Source organism: Mirounga leonina, unplaced genomic scaffold, assembly GCF_011800145.1.
Source record: "Mirounga leonina isolate KUSES-001 unplaced genomic scaffold, KU_Mleo_1.0 Mir_114, whole genome shotgun sequence".
NCBI classification, from domain to species: domain Eukaryota; kingdom Metazoa; phylum Chordata; class Mammalia; order Carnivora; family Phocidae; genus Mirounga; species Mirounga leonina.
This window is the reverse complement of record NW_023270265.1, coordinates 44,119,898-44,136,889: the sequence shown is the minus strand read 5'-3', so window position 1 is coordinate 44,136,889 and position 16,992 is coordinate 44,119,898. Positions and strand designations below refer to the sequence as shown.

Sequence of the window (16,992 nt, the reverse complement as noted above, 5' to 3'; positions counted from 1 at the left end):
TGACTTGTTTAAAGGCAGAGAATAAGGTTGCAAAGGAAATCAAAGCCTGATGTGGAGAATCGAAACATGAGGCCTACTGACTTTTTAAAAACATTTTAAATAACATTCTCTAAGGTTTCATTTTATACTGAAGGCAGCTGTAATAAGTTTTGGAAGACGGTGTAAGGTTTCGATTACAGAGAGATTCCGACTTGCAGTTTTTGTACCCAAAGTGAGAAGGGGCGGAGGTATGCGGGGGTGGTTAAGAGGTTATTTTGTATAAGGTGAGAAAATTTGAAAGGATACATTCAGGACTGCAAGCGGTAACATTTGGTACGCTGTAATTTGCAAATGCAATAACATTAAACCATTGCAAGGGCTTTTTTTTTTTTTTTCCCCTCTTGGTGAAAATAGTCCGGATAGCAATGGAATAACTTAATAACTGGAACGTAGCAGCACGTTGACCACAAGTAAAACAAGGCAGCGCCTCTTGCAGCCGGCCCTGCCCGTGTTGCCCCAGTGACTACGTTCCCTGCTGAAAGCTGGCGCCGGCCAGAGAAGGCGGCCTTATGAAAGCACTCATTGTTCCCAGGGCATCATTATTTGGTATTACATGCACAATGTTTGCTTGTGAAACGATTTATTGGAAACAAGTATGTTTAAGAAGGAGAATTTGGTTTGAAATTCAGTTGATCTGGCTTATGACATTTAAGATTTTATAGGACCTTTGTTTCTAAGAATAAATATTTAGGTCCACTGTAAATATTTATCTTAAAACACACAAACACACGGACACAAAACTGGAAAACGGAGCCAGGGAATGAATGGATACCTAAAATGCACTTCTCTGCAGGAAAGGGTAAACCGCCTCAATATGAGGTATGTGTAAAGGAGCGGATTTTGTGAGCTTGGCTGGTAGTATCCAGCCCAGAGGAGTGTGTGTGTGTGTGTGTGTGTGTGTGTGTGTGTGTGTACCCTTAACTCTGCTCTTCTCACGTGGATGGGGCTAGCCAGGATTAAACCAGCCCTGCCCTGTCCAGCTGCAAGCCGGGTGTCCGTGGCATCCAGCTGGCTGCCACACCTGACGGGGAGGCTGGCCGTGGCCCATCGCAGGGATGGAGTGTCCGCCGAAGGGTGAGGCTTTCTGGTTATGTTTGAAGGGATCCTAGCTTTGAGATTTTCTGCCCACAAAAGTAGGACTTCTGGGTTCTTTGCTCAGCCTGCAGGGTAATGTTGGGAAATGAATGACTTCTTTGGAGGCTCTGAAATCCTTATCTTTTTAATGTGAAAGTGTAGGTGTCTGTGAAGTGATGGAAGATTCTGGAATGAAATGTGTTAAGAGTAACCCACTAGCACTTTTTTTCTTTTCTTTATTATTATTATTATTTTTTAAGTTTTTAAAGACCAACAGGCTTGTGCAGTAAAATCAATTTGCACATGGTTTGGCTTGTGTCCAACAAATTCCAGCAAATGATATTTTAATCTGAAAGGCTCAAATATAGAAGGGTTTAGATATCTGTCATTCTGATTTGCTATTTCCAATCCAGTGCACAGGGATACTCAGGTGTAGGGTGGAGAGGCGTCTTTGGTGTGTTGGGTTGGCTGGGATCTCCTTCTTTCCCTTGGCCATTTTTAAAGCTGGGAGTCTAGACAAAGACAGTGGTATCTACAGTGTGGGGAGACAGAGGGGGAGGCTGGCTTGTACGTGCAGGTACGTGGGGGTGGGATGATACGTTTGTGGATGGCTGGATGGATGATTGGGTATGTACTCTTGACCGAATTGTCACGTAGTAAGATGGCAGTCAGCCTGGGATTCTAGGGCCTTTGTGGACAGGATCACACAACGGGCTGGTCTGTTACCAGATTCTTGAGGACTCTTGCCTACAGTTTCTCATATACCTTGACCTGGTTGCCTCTATATGATTTCTGTAGAGACCCCCTCTAAACGGGAGAGGAACTTTTCCAGGCATAAGATGTAGGGTGTCTTCTGTTGAGAACTTTTTGCCTAGAGAGAGAGGCAAGGCAAGTGAGGGCGGGGAGTGGTGGCTAGCATACCCCCTCTGGGGCTTCCTTGAACATGGCCTAGAACATCGCCAGGATTGGGGAACTGGTGTCTGTCTGTGTTTCTTTTGGTGCCCCATCTGAAGAAGGAATGTCTGCTGGTGCGTCTAGCGTTTGGCAGACGGTAACAATATATATCGAGGTAATGAATGGATGGATGTTGAATAAAAGGAGTGAAGTCCAGAGTAAAGGGATGAACGCAGTTGTTCATTCAGTCTGTTCATCACTCTGAGCTCCTGCTTTCGGTTTTCTTTTCAAAATAAGAAACGGAGGTTTTCTCAGAGTGCCTTAGAGAATTTTCGGGAGACACTGTGTATGGGAGCCATTCTGGTGTTCAGGGTGACCTTAGGCTTGTCCCTTGCCTGTGGTGTTAAGCTTACGGTCAGAGTGAGTCTCCCGATATTATCCCAAGTGGGACAAGTGAAGAGGCCCCCATCCCCTGCCATTTGTCCTTTCAATTGTCAACATAAAATCTTTCCCCTTGTTCAGTAGGTGGCCACGGACAACCGATAACTTGAGCTATCAGAAGTTTCTTCTCTCTGTTTTCTAAATAAGTATTCTTTTTACAAGGGTTGCGCTCCAGCAGTCTCCTTTGAAGTCGGTTTTGTTATGCATTGGGCCGCAGTGTTATTTCAAAGGAGTCAGCCAGCAGACTTGAGGCCTTTTTGGCTTGTGTTCACGAACAGCCTTCTGGACACACAACTTATTTATTCGGTTCTCCCCCCCTCCTCCCTCTCTCCCTCAGAGCGATCGCCACACCGGCCCATCCTCCAAGCTGGACTGCCAGCGAACGCCTCCACTGTGGTCGGAGGTGACGTGGAGTTTGTCTGCAAAGTTTACAGCGATGCCCAGCCCCACATTCAGTGGATCAAACATGTAGAAAAGAACGGCAGCAAATACGGGCCCGACGGGCTGCCTTACCTCAAGGTGCTGAAGGTGAGGACTTTCTGAATCTGAAGGGACCCACACCTGGGGTCTCTGTCGTGGACGTGGGGACAGGTTCTTTGATTTTCCGTTGGATCTGTTGGTCTTACTTGACCGGCCAGAAGAGAGTGTGGTAGGGAATTAGCAGATTATTAGGCTTGCTAGTAAAATTGCAGAAGGGAATGGGGGGCGGGAGGGGGAGGGAAGGGCTATTCAAGTGGGAGTCAGAATAATTCAGCTACTTATTGGCCCTGAGGTCTCATATGAGATATTGAGGCTTAGCTGCACATCCATAAAAGTGGGGATCATGATGCCATCTCCCCTACGGGGTGGTTGTGCAGAATTCATGCAATGGCGTGCATTGAAAGAGCTTTGTAAACTCGTGTGGTACCAGTGTTTATGGTTAACGCCAATGTCGACTTCTCTTAGTACGATGTTAGGATCAAATTGGAGTAGCCATCTGTCAGAGGCAACTTACATTTTACTTTTAAAAGAAGGCTTTTGGCCTTTGAAATTCATTCACATGTGGTTTAGACAAACCTTAGAAAATGTTTTTGCACCAGCGAAATGTTGAACAAGGAGACTTCCTTTCTCCTTGTATTTCGTATTTGGTTCCTTGCAAGAGGGGACTTGGTGATGGCATCAGCCTCTTTAATTTTTAGATCTGTCTTGCGCTTCAGGATGGTGATAGCAAGTGGCAGCTAAGTCAGTAAGCCTCTCCTTAGCCACTGCCTACGACGTCTCCCGCATGTAGGTGCTCGTAGAAAACGTCCTTAAAAAGAACAGTCTTCCCATAGAACCATAGGTAGCTCCACTAAGAACTCTCAACCGATGGGGTGTTCTCCCCAGCTGAGAATCCCAGTGGTCAAAAGAGCTGGAAAAAGATGACCAGCCTGGGGAATTGCGGGTCCGTTCTGCTCGGTATTGATCACACCCTTCTATCCCTCTCCACTGGGTCACTTCCATGGCCCACCAGTTAGTTTATTTTGTTCTGTCTAAGCCCACAACCCTTTAAGGCAGCTCCTTAGACCTAATGGAGATTTTTTTTTTTTTTTTTTTGGTGGTGTATTGGTGGTGGGTCCCTAGACAGTGCAAAGTCCTTCCTGGTTGGCCGTTATATTGTTCTCCTGTGTCTGTTCCAGCACTCGGGGATAAATAGTTCCAATGCAGAAGTGCTGGCTCTGTTCAATGTGACTGAGGCGGATGCTGGGGAGTATATATGTAAGGTCTCCAATTATATAGGGCAGGCCAACCAGTCTGCCTGGCTCACTGTCCTGCCAAAACAGCAAGGTAACAATGTTTTGTGTTTTTGTTTTTTGTTTTTTTTAAAAGAAGGCTGGATATAGAAGCTGAAAAGATTTGGTGCTTTGGGAGACTGCAGGCAGCTTCTAGGATGACTCTGTGGCCTTGGTATATTCGTCATAATCTTTCTTCGGTGATGCAGCTGGTAGGATACCAGCAGCCATGGAAAAATGCCCACGATGTTCAGAGTGCTTGCTCTCATTTCCTCTAAAGATTACCTGCCACCCCCTGCCACCCCCCCACCCAATTTTTAAGTCGTTCCTTCTGGTTTATCTTGTTTGGGCTGCACATTCCCCGTCATTTCTGCACACCAGCAGCAGTTTCAACACAGACAGGCATGCCTGTTGAATTTGGGACATTTACGTATCAGCAGAATTCATGCCTTCTTCTGCCCCAGATTGGTAGAGAAATATTGGCACGCGATAATTTTTCCAACAGAATATCATTTCCTTGGTTACATAATGGGTGCTTAGGAGATACTGTCCTTGACCTTGCTATCCTAAGTTGGAGCATAATCCATTTTATGGATGTGGACACTGTTGAAGGCAGCGGTTGACATTCTTTGTCACGACTCACACTCAAATGTTTATATTGAAGGAAAAAAAAAACCAGTTTCTTTGCTACCAAGATCGTACTTTCTTCTGTTTTCTTTCATGCAATGTGAGTCAAGATGGTTCCACATGAATATCAGAGTCTGGTAACTGACACAGTATTCCACCCTGGTTGGTCCCCACCGGGCTGGAAGGACGTGCCAGGTGTCCACTTGGGCGTGTCTCCAGGGTTTTGCTTTACAACACAATAATTTAGACAGCACCATCCTTTTCTCAAGGTGGGAGTCTGCAGCCAACAGAACCAGAACCCAGCTGGGACTTTTGGGTGCTTACACTTTTGGAAAACCATCCCTAAATCCAAAGCAACACAAAGGCCAAGAGAACGGATCTCTGTGGGTTGATTTTTCCATGCGTCTGATTGCATGCATGTCTAGGTGGTGAAGCCGGTGTGGTGACGGGCCTGTGGAGGCGAGCTGCTCAGTGTCTCTCGGTTGTGGGCTTTGTGGACGGGCTGCGATCGGAATCTTCTGGTGGCCAGCACCTGCCGGAGCCCCTGGTGCAATGCCTCATGGTTCCACGGCCCCCTCCACGATCATCCCTATGTTGTCTAGCCTTTTCTCTTGCTTCCCTGTTTTCTAGGCCGCCGGTGTTAATACCACGGACAAAGAGATTGAGGTTCTCTATATTCGGAATGTAACTTTTGAGGATGCTGGGGAATATACGTGCTTGGCGGGTAATTCTATTGGGATATCCTTTCACTCTGCATGGTTGACCGTTCTGCCAGGTATATACTGCTCTTTCTCGCCATGGTTTTTTCCCTTTTCTGGGTTGATTGCTATAAAATTAACACAGCTTCTGTTCTCAGAAATGGCCCCTTTTATCCTGGCGTAAAGATTCTTAAAAATGCTGAAAACTATCCCCCGGGGATAAGAAAGTTGCCTTTGGAAATTCACTTACAATGAGATCCCACACTCCCATTTATGATCAAGTGAAATTTCATCCTTAAAACCCAAAGGGATCTTATATTTTCAGTGAGTCACTGAGTCAATGTATAAATTCACCCATCTGCATTTCTTCTAAGGAAAAGAAGGGGAAATTACTTTGTAAAATTCAAAGTAATTTTTTCTCATTTCAAATTCCATTTCACTAAAACCCCATATGTACTTTTATTACATTGTTCCACTCTCTCTTTTTTAATGATATGTAAATAGGTGGATGTATGTTGGGGTGCCTGGGGAGAAGCACCTCGGCACGTAGGATGTACAGAAGCAGTGTGTTACCTACCTCGGGAATCGGTGGCTTGCTGCATGTTGCAATAAAGTGGACCCTCAGTTTGCCTTTCCTGCAAAGCATGCTCTCGCCAACTTGGGCTTGATGTTATTTCTGCCCTGTGGAGAAATCAACATCAGCGAAGCCCTGTTGCCTACATACTGCTTCTGTCTGAATCTTTAACCGACATCTCTGTCCTCGTCGAACTTCTCCTGATAATCACGATCTACTTTGATGTGTGTCTCTTTGTCATTTCCTTTGTGAAGCTGCATAGACTGGTTTGCTAGCTCATGATGTTCCACTCCAGTTATTAATTCCTTATTTTTAGAGTATGGTGCCTACCTGCATGCTTATTTTTATATCTAGTAAAAAGAAATTGATCTTTTCATTTTGTGCTGTGCTGCTGGGAGTTTTGACTATCTTGCAAGTATTTTTTCTGATTAAAATGTATAAGCTTTAAATAATACCATTGCATCCATTTTCCCTTTTGTTGTGAGTCTGCTCTGTGGATATTTGCTTTGAAACAATGAGATGCCTCTTATGTTGAGCTTGCTTTTTACTTGTAGTACTGCCTTCTGCAGGTGCCTAATTGGCACTTCTTAACCAATTTGCCTGATAGTACTACCACATTAACTAAGAATGCAGTTTGAGAAAAATACTGTTTGGAAATACACTGCTTGTAGCTCAATGACCACTGAGGACTGAGGAGGGAGCAGATATTACTGGAAGTTGATCTAAGAATGTGCTACCTTAAGTAATTATGTGGAAACTCACATAATACCGTTTCTATTTTTTCTCTAAGAGAAAAGGTGTAGTGACCTCAGTATAACCAGAAAACACAAATCTTAAATGGTAATTGATTAAGGGATATTAGAAGCGTTCCACGGTACAGACATAATGATTGTATATTAAAGGCAATTTGGCCTTTAAATTCAGTTAATTTGTTTATTTGGTTGAATAATATGCTGGACTATATTAAGAAATTCGAAAACTTTCTGGACCAGCCTACTAGATGAATATTTATTTCATTTCATATGGAAGTGTGTTCATCTGGGTTAAATCACCCTGTCACATCTTCCTTTGGAAGAGCTCCCCCAAATAAGAGCGAGGTACCATCTCTTCACATGCACAGTGGGCATTGTTTCTATTTACGAATTTTTGATTTGGTTTGCGTCAGAGACCACCATGGAAGACAGTCCTTTTTTCTTTTTTCCTGTAGATGTGGATGACTGTCCTATTCTGCCCAAATGTCTGACAGAATGTGGCCCTGTAGCCTGCCCTTTGTGCTTTGGAGGCAGCCAATCCATCACGATCACTGGATTGCAGAGGCCCATTGAGGCTAGAGCTAGTGGCCGCTTGGGCCCCGGTGGTCAAGCGGGGAGCCCTTGGTTACTCGCCTTCATTTGCGAGAGGTGCATGGCAGGCCCATAGCCCATGCCATTCCGCAGCATTGAGTCATTGGGAAACCTGTCCTTGGGAATGGTCATCCCCTTGTGATTCGTTTAATTATGCCGGGATGCAGCAACCCCATGTCCTAACTCTGTGGCCTGCTTATCTGTTCCTCCCCTGTGGTCTACACTCTAGCTCCTGTAAGAGAAAAGGAGATTACGGCTTCCCCAGACTACCTGGAGATAGCCATTTACTGCATAGGGGTCTTCCTAATTGCCTGTATGGTGGTGACGGTCATCCTGTGCCGAATGAAGACCACGACCAAGAAGCCAGACTTCAGCAGCCAGCCAGCTGTGCACAAGCTAACCAAGCGCATCCCCTTGCGGAGACAGGTAACAGAAAGTAGATAAAGAGTTTGAAGAAATTTACTCCTCCCCCACGCCCCAGCCAGCCCTTGGGTCTGTTTTTCGGCTACGATATCCTGTACTTCTGTGAGTTTCGCTGTGCGAGCGGTCCTGACATGCTTCTCAGTGGCTCTCCAGTTAGTGTTGGGGGCTCGGAGAGTCAAGTGCTGGTGCATCAGTCGGGTCAGCTGAGTCAAGTTCCAAGAACAAGAGAGCATGACGGTGTGAGACTCTGGGAGCTAATCGGTAGGACTGGAAATAACACGGGGAGGCATTGCCCTTGTGTGTTTGAGGCTCAAGTGCAGCGGCCTTTTTGAATCATAGGCCACTTTTGTCCCCTGTGATCTAATGCTGTTTTTGAGACAGGCTCATGCCACTAGTTGGAAAGGGCGGGACTCTGGTTCTCTTTGACTTTTATTTTAAATCAAGGTCAGAAACTTACGCCCTGGAGATGAAACTGAACTACTGCTTGATTTAGACCAGACTATGATGTCCTTCTTAACTGGGTTTTGGCTCGATCTCTCTGATTCTTAAAATAGAAATGTATGCATATATTATGTTATTGTTAATCATTCGCAAGTGTGGCTATGGATTCGGTGGTAGAAAGATTTTTATATTGAATGAGCAACAGATTGTTCTTAACCCCGTGACTGGCCTTCGGTGGTTACTTTTTGCTTGTGTGCACCTCATGATTGGTGTCATTTTGCTTTGGGAAGAGGGCAAGATAGAGCCTCTGCACCTTTGCCTTAACCCGAAGCTGCAAAGCCAAGTGGGACAGGATATGCTTTGCCTCTTTCTTCTGTGTTCATGAAGATGGAAGGGGAAGGCAGGTATGAATGGGAAGTGTTGACTAAAATAAGCATTGGGAACTTTGTTCCGATCGAGGAATTTCTTTTGAGACAACCAAGTAAAATGGCTAACTCACTGGCTCTGTTGCAGTGTCTGCTTTAGTAGAATTTACAGGGCGTTTGTTAAAATTGCAGATTCCTTAGTCTTAGCCCTGGACATTCTCGTCCAGTAGATCTTGAAATGGGGCCTGGAACCTGTATTTTCATCGGGTCCTTGGGTGATTCTGAAATGTACTCCGAGAAACTCTGGGTTAATCCCAGCCCTGTCCCTCCTGGGACTTCAGGTGGCGATGACATTTTCTGGATCTGGCGTTAGCACGGATTAGGAACCAGTTGGCCAGCCACGGTTTTGGCATGGCTCTTGCTGTTCTCGACCCAGCTCCAAGCTCCGGGCTGAATGGGTCCTTGTTGCCTCCTTTGAAGTCACGTATCAGGCAGCTCTTTATTCTTTTTAGAGGCTGAGGATAGCATCTGGAGTGTGTTGTCAAGTGTAGGTGATGGCCCAAATTATGTTAAGAGCAAGGGAAATAAAGGTGCCCATTGGGTGACTCCTGCTGCCACCAAGAATGCTATTGTTATTGAAATGACACCACTGTCATTCTTGGGGCCTTCTAGAGAAGCCATGATGAGGCCACTTGCCTGACTTTGGGAGAGTCCAGTCTGAAGGTGACTCTTCACATGGCCAGATGGTGCCTTCAGTGACCTTCAGGGGCTATGGCCACCCCTCCCCCTCCCTCCTCCTTTCCAGCTACCTCTGGGCCATTCTTCCAGCCACCATCTTGAGAACCTGACCTCAGGGAGTTGGAAAAGGGAGTGGTGTTCCCATCTCTATTATTAGTTTTTTTTTCTAATAGGGGAAAATGCTACCTTCTGGAGGAAACCTGCAATTTGGTGTAGCTAGACCATTGGCCCATAATGATGTCATCATCTTTTTTTCTGCCACTATTACAATGCTCTTTTTTTTAACTTAAATATAAAAGACACAGCTGCCCCTAAAAATCGACTCAACCCTAGTCATCTTATTTTCATTTCTCTTTGGCCTTTCTTCTTTGTCTCCACCTCAGTTGGTCATTCTTGCTATACTTTCCCCTGTATAACCAAGGGTAACATTAGGTTTTTCTCCTTTTTTCTTCTTTCTTTCTTCCTTTTCTTTCTTTCTTTTATCATAATTTCCCGAGTGCTTGGTCTAACCCAGGTTCCATGCAAGATAAGACCTGTCACCTTCACCAGTGGTTCCAAGGTTATTTGGCGGTCATCGTTTGGAATGTAGTTGTCTTGGGTTTTAGTAGGGGCAAGTAGAATAAGAGAAGCAGAGGAAGGTGGGCAAATAGCAATGCCCTGGAAAAAAAAACAGATCTCTGGGAGATTAATTTATTTGGGGGAATGTTGACACACCTCACCTCCTCTTATATGTTAAAATGGATGTGTGATTCTTTACAAAGAGCACTCTGACAGTAAGCATGGCCCCTTTGGTGGGGAAGGAGATTCCTATCAGGTATCTGGATAAAAGAGGGTTATTGGGCTGTAGCTGGAATGAGAAGCCCCGTAAAGGCCAGCAGATTGTTGATGACAGAGAAAATACCACAGGGATGCCAAGCATGCCTTTACCTGGCGACAGGTGAGCCTGTAATCAGATGTCTTGAGGATGGGTTCTTCTAGTTATTTGCAAGGCCACTTTTCATGCTGTATTTGCCCAACCTCCTCTACCACACCGGTAACACTGAGCGTCTTCATGATGGAGTTCGAGTGTTATCTTCTTGGCCCTGACCCTCGCCCCTCCCCCAACACACATACACACAACATCTCACTCAACTCAATCCATCATTGTTCTCTGTTTAGAACAAGAAGAGTTGTGTTTTTTCTTTTCCTTCTTTTCTTTCTTTCTCCCTTTCTTCTTCTTTTTTTTTTAATCCTGCTGTGAGTTTTCCCTTCTTGACATTTACTAATTTGTCCTGGACTTAACTGTTATGAGACAGACATTTCAGTTTGTTATTTTTTTGAGTCAAAAATACTTTTCTCGGGTAGCTAAGAAGAAATTCCTTGTGTTCATGCCCCGGTAAGCAGGAGTTTTTTGAGGCTCTTTATGCATTTTGATGCTTGAGGAAAGACAAGAGAACTTTTTGGTTGGGAGAGGCAGGTCACACACAGCGTCTCCCTGTGTCTCTTGACAGGGGTTCATCCTGCTTTCAGTGCTGGGGCTCGGATACCATGCCAGCCCCTGGAGTGCCTGAGCTCCTTTGGAATCAGAGTGATCAAGGGGACCAGCCCAGAGAGGGTGTCCTCGTGAGCTTGTCAGCTCTTGTGTAGGTCTCTGGGGCTGCCAGTGGATAGCCTTAGTCATTGGGAGGCAGCCTTTGCACATCCATCAGTTCAAGAGAGGGTTTCACTTTCCCTGTGCCGCACACAGGGGAGAGGGGTGCAGGGGAAATTGAGGTTTGTTCAGGAGGCATGTGCTATTGCTGGGTTTGGTGGATCAGTTTTTCAGTGAGTACATCGACTTCCTTCTCTGGGGCCAAAGTTTCCATAGGGAAGGATGGAGATTTCCCTTTTGCCATAAACAGATAAACCCATCTCCTGGGTAGGGGCTGTGCATTAATGGTTATTAAACACAATGAGCCCTGTGAAGGAGGGTTCCACTCCTAGAAGCTCATTCACTGTCTAGCAGCAAAATACCATGATTTTGGAATATTCTCCATCCTTTGGTTCCTCAAGTGGTCTAGTGAGACCTCCCTGGTTCCAGAACACGCGTGGGTAATGAGAGTGGCCGTGCATGGCTAACTGGACTCTGCCCTTCCATGTGGGTGCCCCCATTGGCTGTTCTCCCCTCTCAGCCTTCCAGAGACAGGGCAGTGTGAGATCTGATTTGGATTTTGGCTACTGGGATCTTCTAGGAAGAACCAGCCCATCCAGGACCTGTGAGCCATTGCTCTGATGGGTTGATTCATGGAGTCCAGGGAGCAGCATGGGGGAGGCAGAGACCTGGCAAAGGAGAAGAGTGATAAACCACCTCGTCTGATGAATTAAATTTTGAATCCAACCCCTGAAACTCCTTGAACCTTTATCCCAGCCACCTGGTTCGAGGTGGGTGAAAGCATTTTGTTTGGACATCGGGGAATGGTGGGCAGGGTTTAGAGCAAAAAGTATGTTAACTCGGGGCCTTCTCTTCTGGCTTGGGAACGTGGATCCACAGCTTCAGAGTCAGGAATTAGCGTGCACATTCGTCACCCCTCCCCTCTTTGCTTCTGCCTGCCTTACTCTCTGTGAGGTCCCCTGCCTTGGTTCTAATCTAGTCTACTCTAGTATCCAGAGGTAACACTATTTCTTGGTGGCCCTTTAAAAAGAAAAGAAAAAAAGCCCACTTCCTTGCTTAATCTCCCCTATAGACTGTAGAAATATACAAAAGGCACATTTCGTTAAAAGCTTGATTTATGGCACGTGTTAAAGAGATTCCGGAAAGTGGGGAGTTGAGTAGAGACTGAAAATACACTCTAGAAGCGTTCCTGTGGGGATTGAGGAGCGGGAAGGCGGTTTATTTTAGGGTGTTCCCATTTATTGTTTGTCAGTAACTTAATGATCGCCAACCATGGAATATTTTTAAATTAGGCTACCTGATAAGGGAAGATCATGATTTTGTGCAAAAAAAAAAACCAAAAAAAAAACCAAACCAAACTCAGTGATAATTTAATAGCGCTGTGTTAGTCAAGGGATTCACAGGTGGACAGTGGGAATTACTTGAGGGGCATGTTCGGAAGGAAAGAAGGTCCAGCAAGATGCAACGTTTCATGGAGGAATCGCCAAGCCCCGGAAACACGTTGGCTCACAGCAGAAACGGCATGAAGAGAAAGCCAGCCATGGTTACAGTCCCAGAGGGGATTTTAGAAGCTCAATAAAAATGCATGGAGGTAAAATTAAGATAACACCTCCATGGACAGAGTGACCAAATTCTAGTCTCTCATACTTCTGGCATTTTCTTACCTCTTTTCCCCCTTTATGCTTTTTACAAAAGTATTTTCCAGATTTATACATTGAATCTAAACCTCCACACTTAATCTGGACAGAACTTTCATAAGTAATCATTTTCGAAAACACGATTTTCAGGTTTTTAATAGTAATGCTAACAACCAAGTTCGTCAAGGGTTTCCGTTTTAAAAGCTTTCACATGAAAACCTTGTCGAGGTTGTTTGGAGGAAGATGTGTATGTGTGTGAACTTTCGCCTTCGGGTTGTGGGCAAAGATTGCTCTCGGGTCATAGGTTAGCCGCAGAGCAGTTAACGTCTGACTGAACGTTAGGTTTTTCTGTTCTTAAGCAGCCTCTGAGCCATATTTGTCATGAGGACGTTCTTATGCTCCAGCTTTCCTCCTGCCCTGGGACTGACCCCTGACTCTGCGATCCTTTATTTCTTGGGTTTGCTCTTTCACTTGCTGGAGCCCCAGCCCGTCCTGGCTGTGAGCAGAGGGTCTCATCGTCCAAACCAGTAAGGCAGTCTCAGCCCTTAATGCCAGTGGGGTTTCGTTCTTTGCGGAGCACACAGTAAGCTAGCATCTCCCACACAAAACAACCGCAGGCTCCAGATCTTCTGGGATCCCCAGAGGAAGGTGCTGGTCATCAGCTCCCTTGGACCCGGGCAGTGCAGGATTCTGAAAAGGTGCTAGGGAAAGCTATTGTGGTGTTGGTAGCAAATATTAACTGAGCTCTTAGCAAGTGCCAGCCTCAGCACTAAATGCCTTATGGGTGTGACCTCATTTTACCCTCATGGTACCTCTGTGGGGTGGGAACTGACCGGGCCCCGTGTCGTGAACAGTTAGCAGGGGAAGGGTACCAGCTAGGGTTGACTGCTTGGCCGGGGCCGGTCAGTGGGGTGCCCACGTGGGAGGGTGCAGAGATGCCGTAGAACCCAGCATGGTAGCACAGGGGAAGGAGAAGGGCAGGGTTCTTGTCATTTCTAACTCATTTTAGAAGTCAAGTCACTGTGTTTCAAACATATTTTTATTGTTAAAGAAGGTGCTTTTTCTAAAACGTAAGAGAAACACATAGGCATGGGAATAAAATTCAAATGGCTCGGAAAGTTCTGAGGCAAGACAAGTTCTGCCCCATCCCTCAACTGTTTGAGTCTCTCTCTCTCTGAAGGTGGCCACTCTTAAATCTCTTCTGTATCATCCTTCCTGAAAGCTTAAAAACGATGCTGTGTTCTCCCACCCCACATGGGAAGGCTGCTTTCTTCCATCGTACTCTTAAGTCTTGCCACTAAGAGCAGAGATTTTTGAGGACCTGCCTTTTCACTCAGAGCCATGCCCCCCGTTACTTCCCCATTGGGTTTCCACTCCTCTCTACCAATGGCAGCACACCAGGCACCGATGGTGGAATTCTGGAAATCCTGCGGGGCCGGTAGCGACAGGCTACCTGGCTGGCCTTGCAGAGAGAGTCATGGCGGCAGAATCTGCTAGACCGCGGCCATCTGGGGCCGGTGTCATCTCATCGAGAGGTTGACTTTTCCTAGTGTGGTCGGTACTTGTTGCCTGTGATTCTCAGGTACAAGTTCCCATTGCAGTGAAAGGTGATTTTTGCCTCTTCATGGGGGAGAACTTTCCAGAAGAACTTTTTGTCTCTGAAAACACCAGCCTCCTTTTGTATCCATAGCACATGGCCTTGAGTCAGTGTAGTGCAGTGTGTTGGGCCCCACACGCTGGAGGGGTGTTCTAAGTCGTCTGTTTGGCCAGGGTGGGGTCCCTGCCTAGTACCTGGCGTTAGTGGGGAGCAGGAGTGGGTTCCGTGAGTTCACACAGTTACCTTTTGTGCTTTCCTCCTTGCTTCTGCCAGCCACGCGAGCATGTGGACACTTGGGTGTGAGGCCTCAGCCTTTGGGAGCCCAATCTATTCACGAAGTTCTCTCGGCTCCAAAATTAATGATTCTTCAGCTCCTTTTTAAAGAAAAAATTATTTACAGTGCTCACAATAGCACTGCTCGTACTATCTGCATAGTTAAATTTAGGAGTGAGTCTCCCTGTGAAAAGATTGCTCAGAAGGCTCAGAAATGTTCTCTTGTATGTTTTACTTTTATTTTTTAAAGATTTATGTATTTAGAGAGAGAGCGAGCAAGTGAGCGGGAGCGGGGTGGGGGGAGAGGGAGAATCCTCAAGCAGACTGTGCTGAATGGAGAACCCAGTGTGGGGCTCGATCCCATGGCCCTGAGATCGGGACCTGAGCCGAAATCAAGAGTCAGATGCTTAACCGACTGAGCCACGCAGGTGCCCATTCTCTTGTACGTTTTAAAAGATAATAGAGAGGGCGCCTGGGTGGCTCAGATGGTTAAGCGTCTGCCTTCGGCTCAGGTCATGATCCCAGGGTCCTGGGATCGAGTCCCGCATCGGGCTCCCTGCTCCACGGAAAGCCTGCTTCTCCCTCTGCCTCTGCGTCTCTCTCTCTCTCTCTTTCTGACTCTCATGAATAAATAAATAAAATATTAAAAAATAATAATAATAAAATATAATAGAGATTCTGGGTTAAAAATCATATACAACTTGATTTTAATACTGAAACCAACTTCCTGTTCCTAAAATGATTTTCTCCCCCTCCCAGTCCATTCTTGGGCATCTTCTTGGGTTTCTATCTGCATTAAGGGCAATTTGGGCTTACAAAGGAGAGAATAAAGGTTTTCCAAATAACTTAGTTCCCAGGGAAGTACAGAGGGAATGGTTCAGGCTCTATTTTGTGAATGGTCATCCCAACTAAGTTTGTTCGTCTGCATTCCGTCTTTGGCACCTTAATTTAAAAGGTGTTCATCAGCATAGCTAGGGAGTACAGTTGACCTGGGCAGTCATGCAGGGGACAGAACCAGGGTGGGAGGGTGGGCCACTTGGTTGGACCATGTTAAACCTCATGTTCCAACTTTCCTGATTCCCAAGTCTCGTTCATGGTTTAGAATAAGGGGGTGGTCAAGCAGCCCATGGTTTTCCAGGATTGTGTAGTAATTCTCAAATTTGGCCTTTAAGTGGGTGTGTTTTCCTTTATAGAAACCAGCACAGGGAAGGCGCTATATTTAAGAAGTAACCATTTTGTCAGACGCAGACCAAAATGGGTGAGGGTGAATGAGAAAACTCGGGGAAGCCCTTGCGTGCTGCAGGTGGGAGAGGAGCTTTCCCATGTGATTATGAATCAAGGATGTAGTTTTTTGCTCCTTGACTTTTCATCCCATGTGTTCAATCCACTAGTTTCTGAAAGAGAAGTTGACAAGAGTCCGTTGATTTTCATCGAATGGCCTGGGCATCTGCCAGTTCCCAGAAGGACTGGGGAGAAGCAGAGAATGGCCCCAGTGCCTGGGCCTCAGGTTATGTGGAATTAGGGCACTTAGAGCTACTGGAACGCCCTTCACATTCGAATCCTCGAGCTAGTTCCTTGAGACATTGAGCTTTTCATTCCAAAAGGCAGACGAAATATCGAAGAGCTGATTTTCTCAGGTTTTGTGGAGTTTCATAGGCACAGAATTGATTCATGATCTGAGCTGGTCTGCAGGGAGATTGACCACGTGGGGCTCTGGGACAGGTCTAGGCAAAAAGGCAGTCATGAAGCTCATGGGGTGGTGGCCCTGTCCTCAGGTGCTTGTTCGGAGGAATTGGGTCAGAAGGTTGGCATATGTTGCTCTGGTACCATCTAAAAATGTTTGCAAACCTGGTCTTAGGGACCTAGGATGTGGGTGAAATGTGGTACTGCAAAGAAGGGAGGACAGAGGTGCTGGAATCCAGTGGTTTTGGTCCTAAATTCTTGACTTTGGCCAGCGCTCCCACTTCTCTTCCTTTCTCAGAATCAAACATCTGGCTGGGCTCTGGCCAGCTGCCAGGCTTCTCAGGTAGAGCCAGGATTACATCTGCGTCTTTGCGTTTTGTCTCCAGGTTTCCGCCGAGTCCAGTTCTTCCATGAACTCCAACACCCCGCTGGTAAGGATAACCACGCGCCTCTCCTCAACGGCAGACACCCCCATGTTGGCAGGGGTCTCCGAGTATGAATTGCCAGAAGATCCAAAGTGGGAGTTCCCGAGAGATAAGTGAGTGCTTCTGTTGGACGCATCCCCCAATGGAATTGTAGGCATAAATGGGGATGTTGGCTTGACATGTTCTTTTTCTGGTCCTTAGCTGCAAGGATCATGCAACAGGAGTGGAGTGAGATGCTATTTCTAAATAACCAACTCCTGAAAAAGAAAAGAATGGGTTTTCTCTCTCTCTCTCTCTCTTTTACTGGTTCTTTAAAAAAGCTGCTAGGCATGGCTGGTC

The 16,992-nt window shown here is 46.1% G+C and overlaps 1 protein-coding gene across 1 annotated transcript in view; it reads left to right on the top strand.

Annotated features, from left to right (window-relative positions):
* The window catches only part of FGFR2 (fibroblast growth factor receptor 2), a 97,229-nt gene that overhangs the window by 57,954 nt on the left and 22,283 nt on the right, over nucleotides 1-16,992 (top strand). Inside the window, exons 6-9 of the mRNA XM_035030390.1 lie at nucleotides 2,786-2,976; nucleotides 5,457-5,601; nucleotides 7,671-7,867; nucleotides 16,615-16,766. Of these exons, the coding sequence (XP_034886281.1) occupies nucleotides 2,786-2,976; nucleotides 5,457-5,601; nucleotides 7,671-7,867; nucleotides 16,615-16,766 (685 nt within the window). The remainder of the gene's footprint in view (nucleotides 1-2,785; nucleotides 2,977-5,456; nucleotides 5,602-7,670; nucleotides 7,868-16,614; nucleotides 16,767-16,992) is intronic.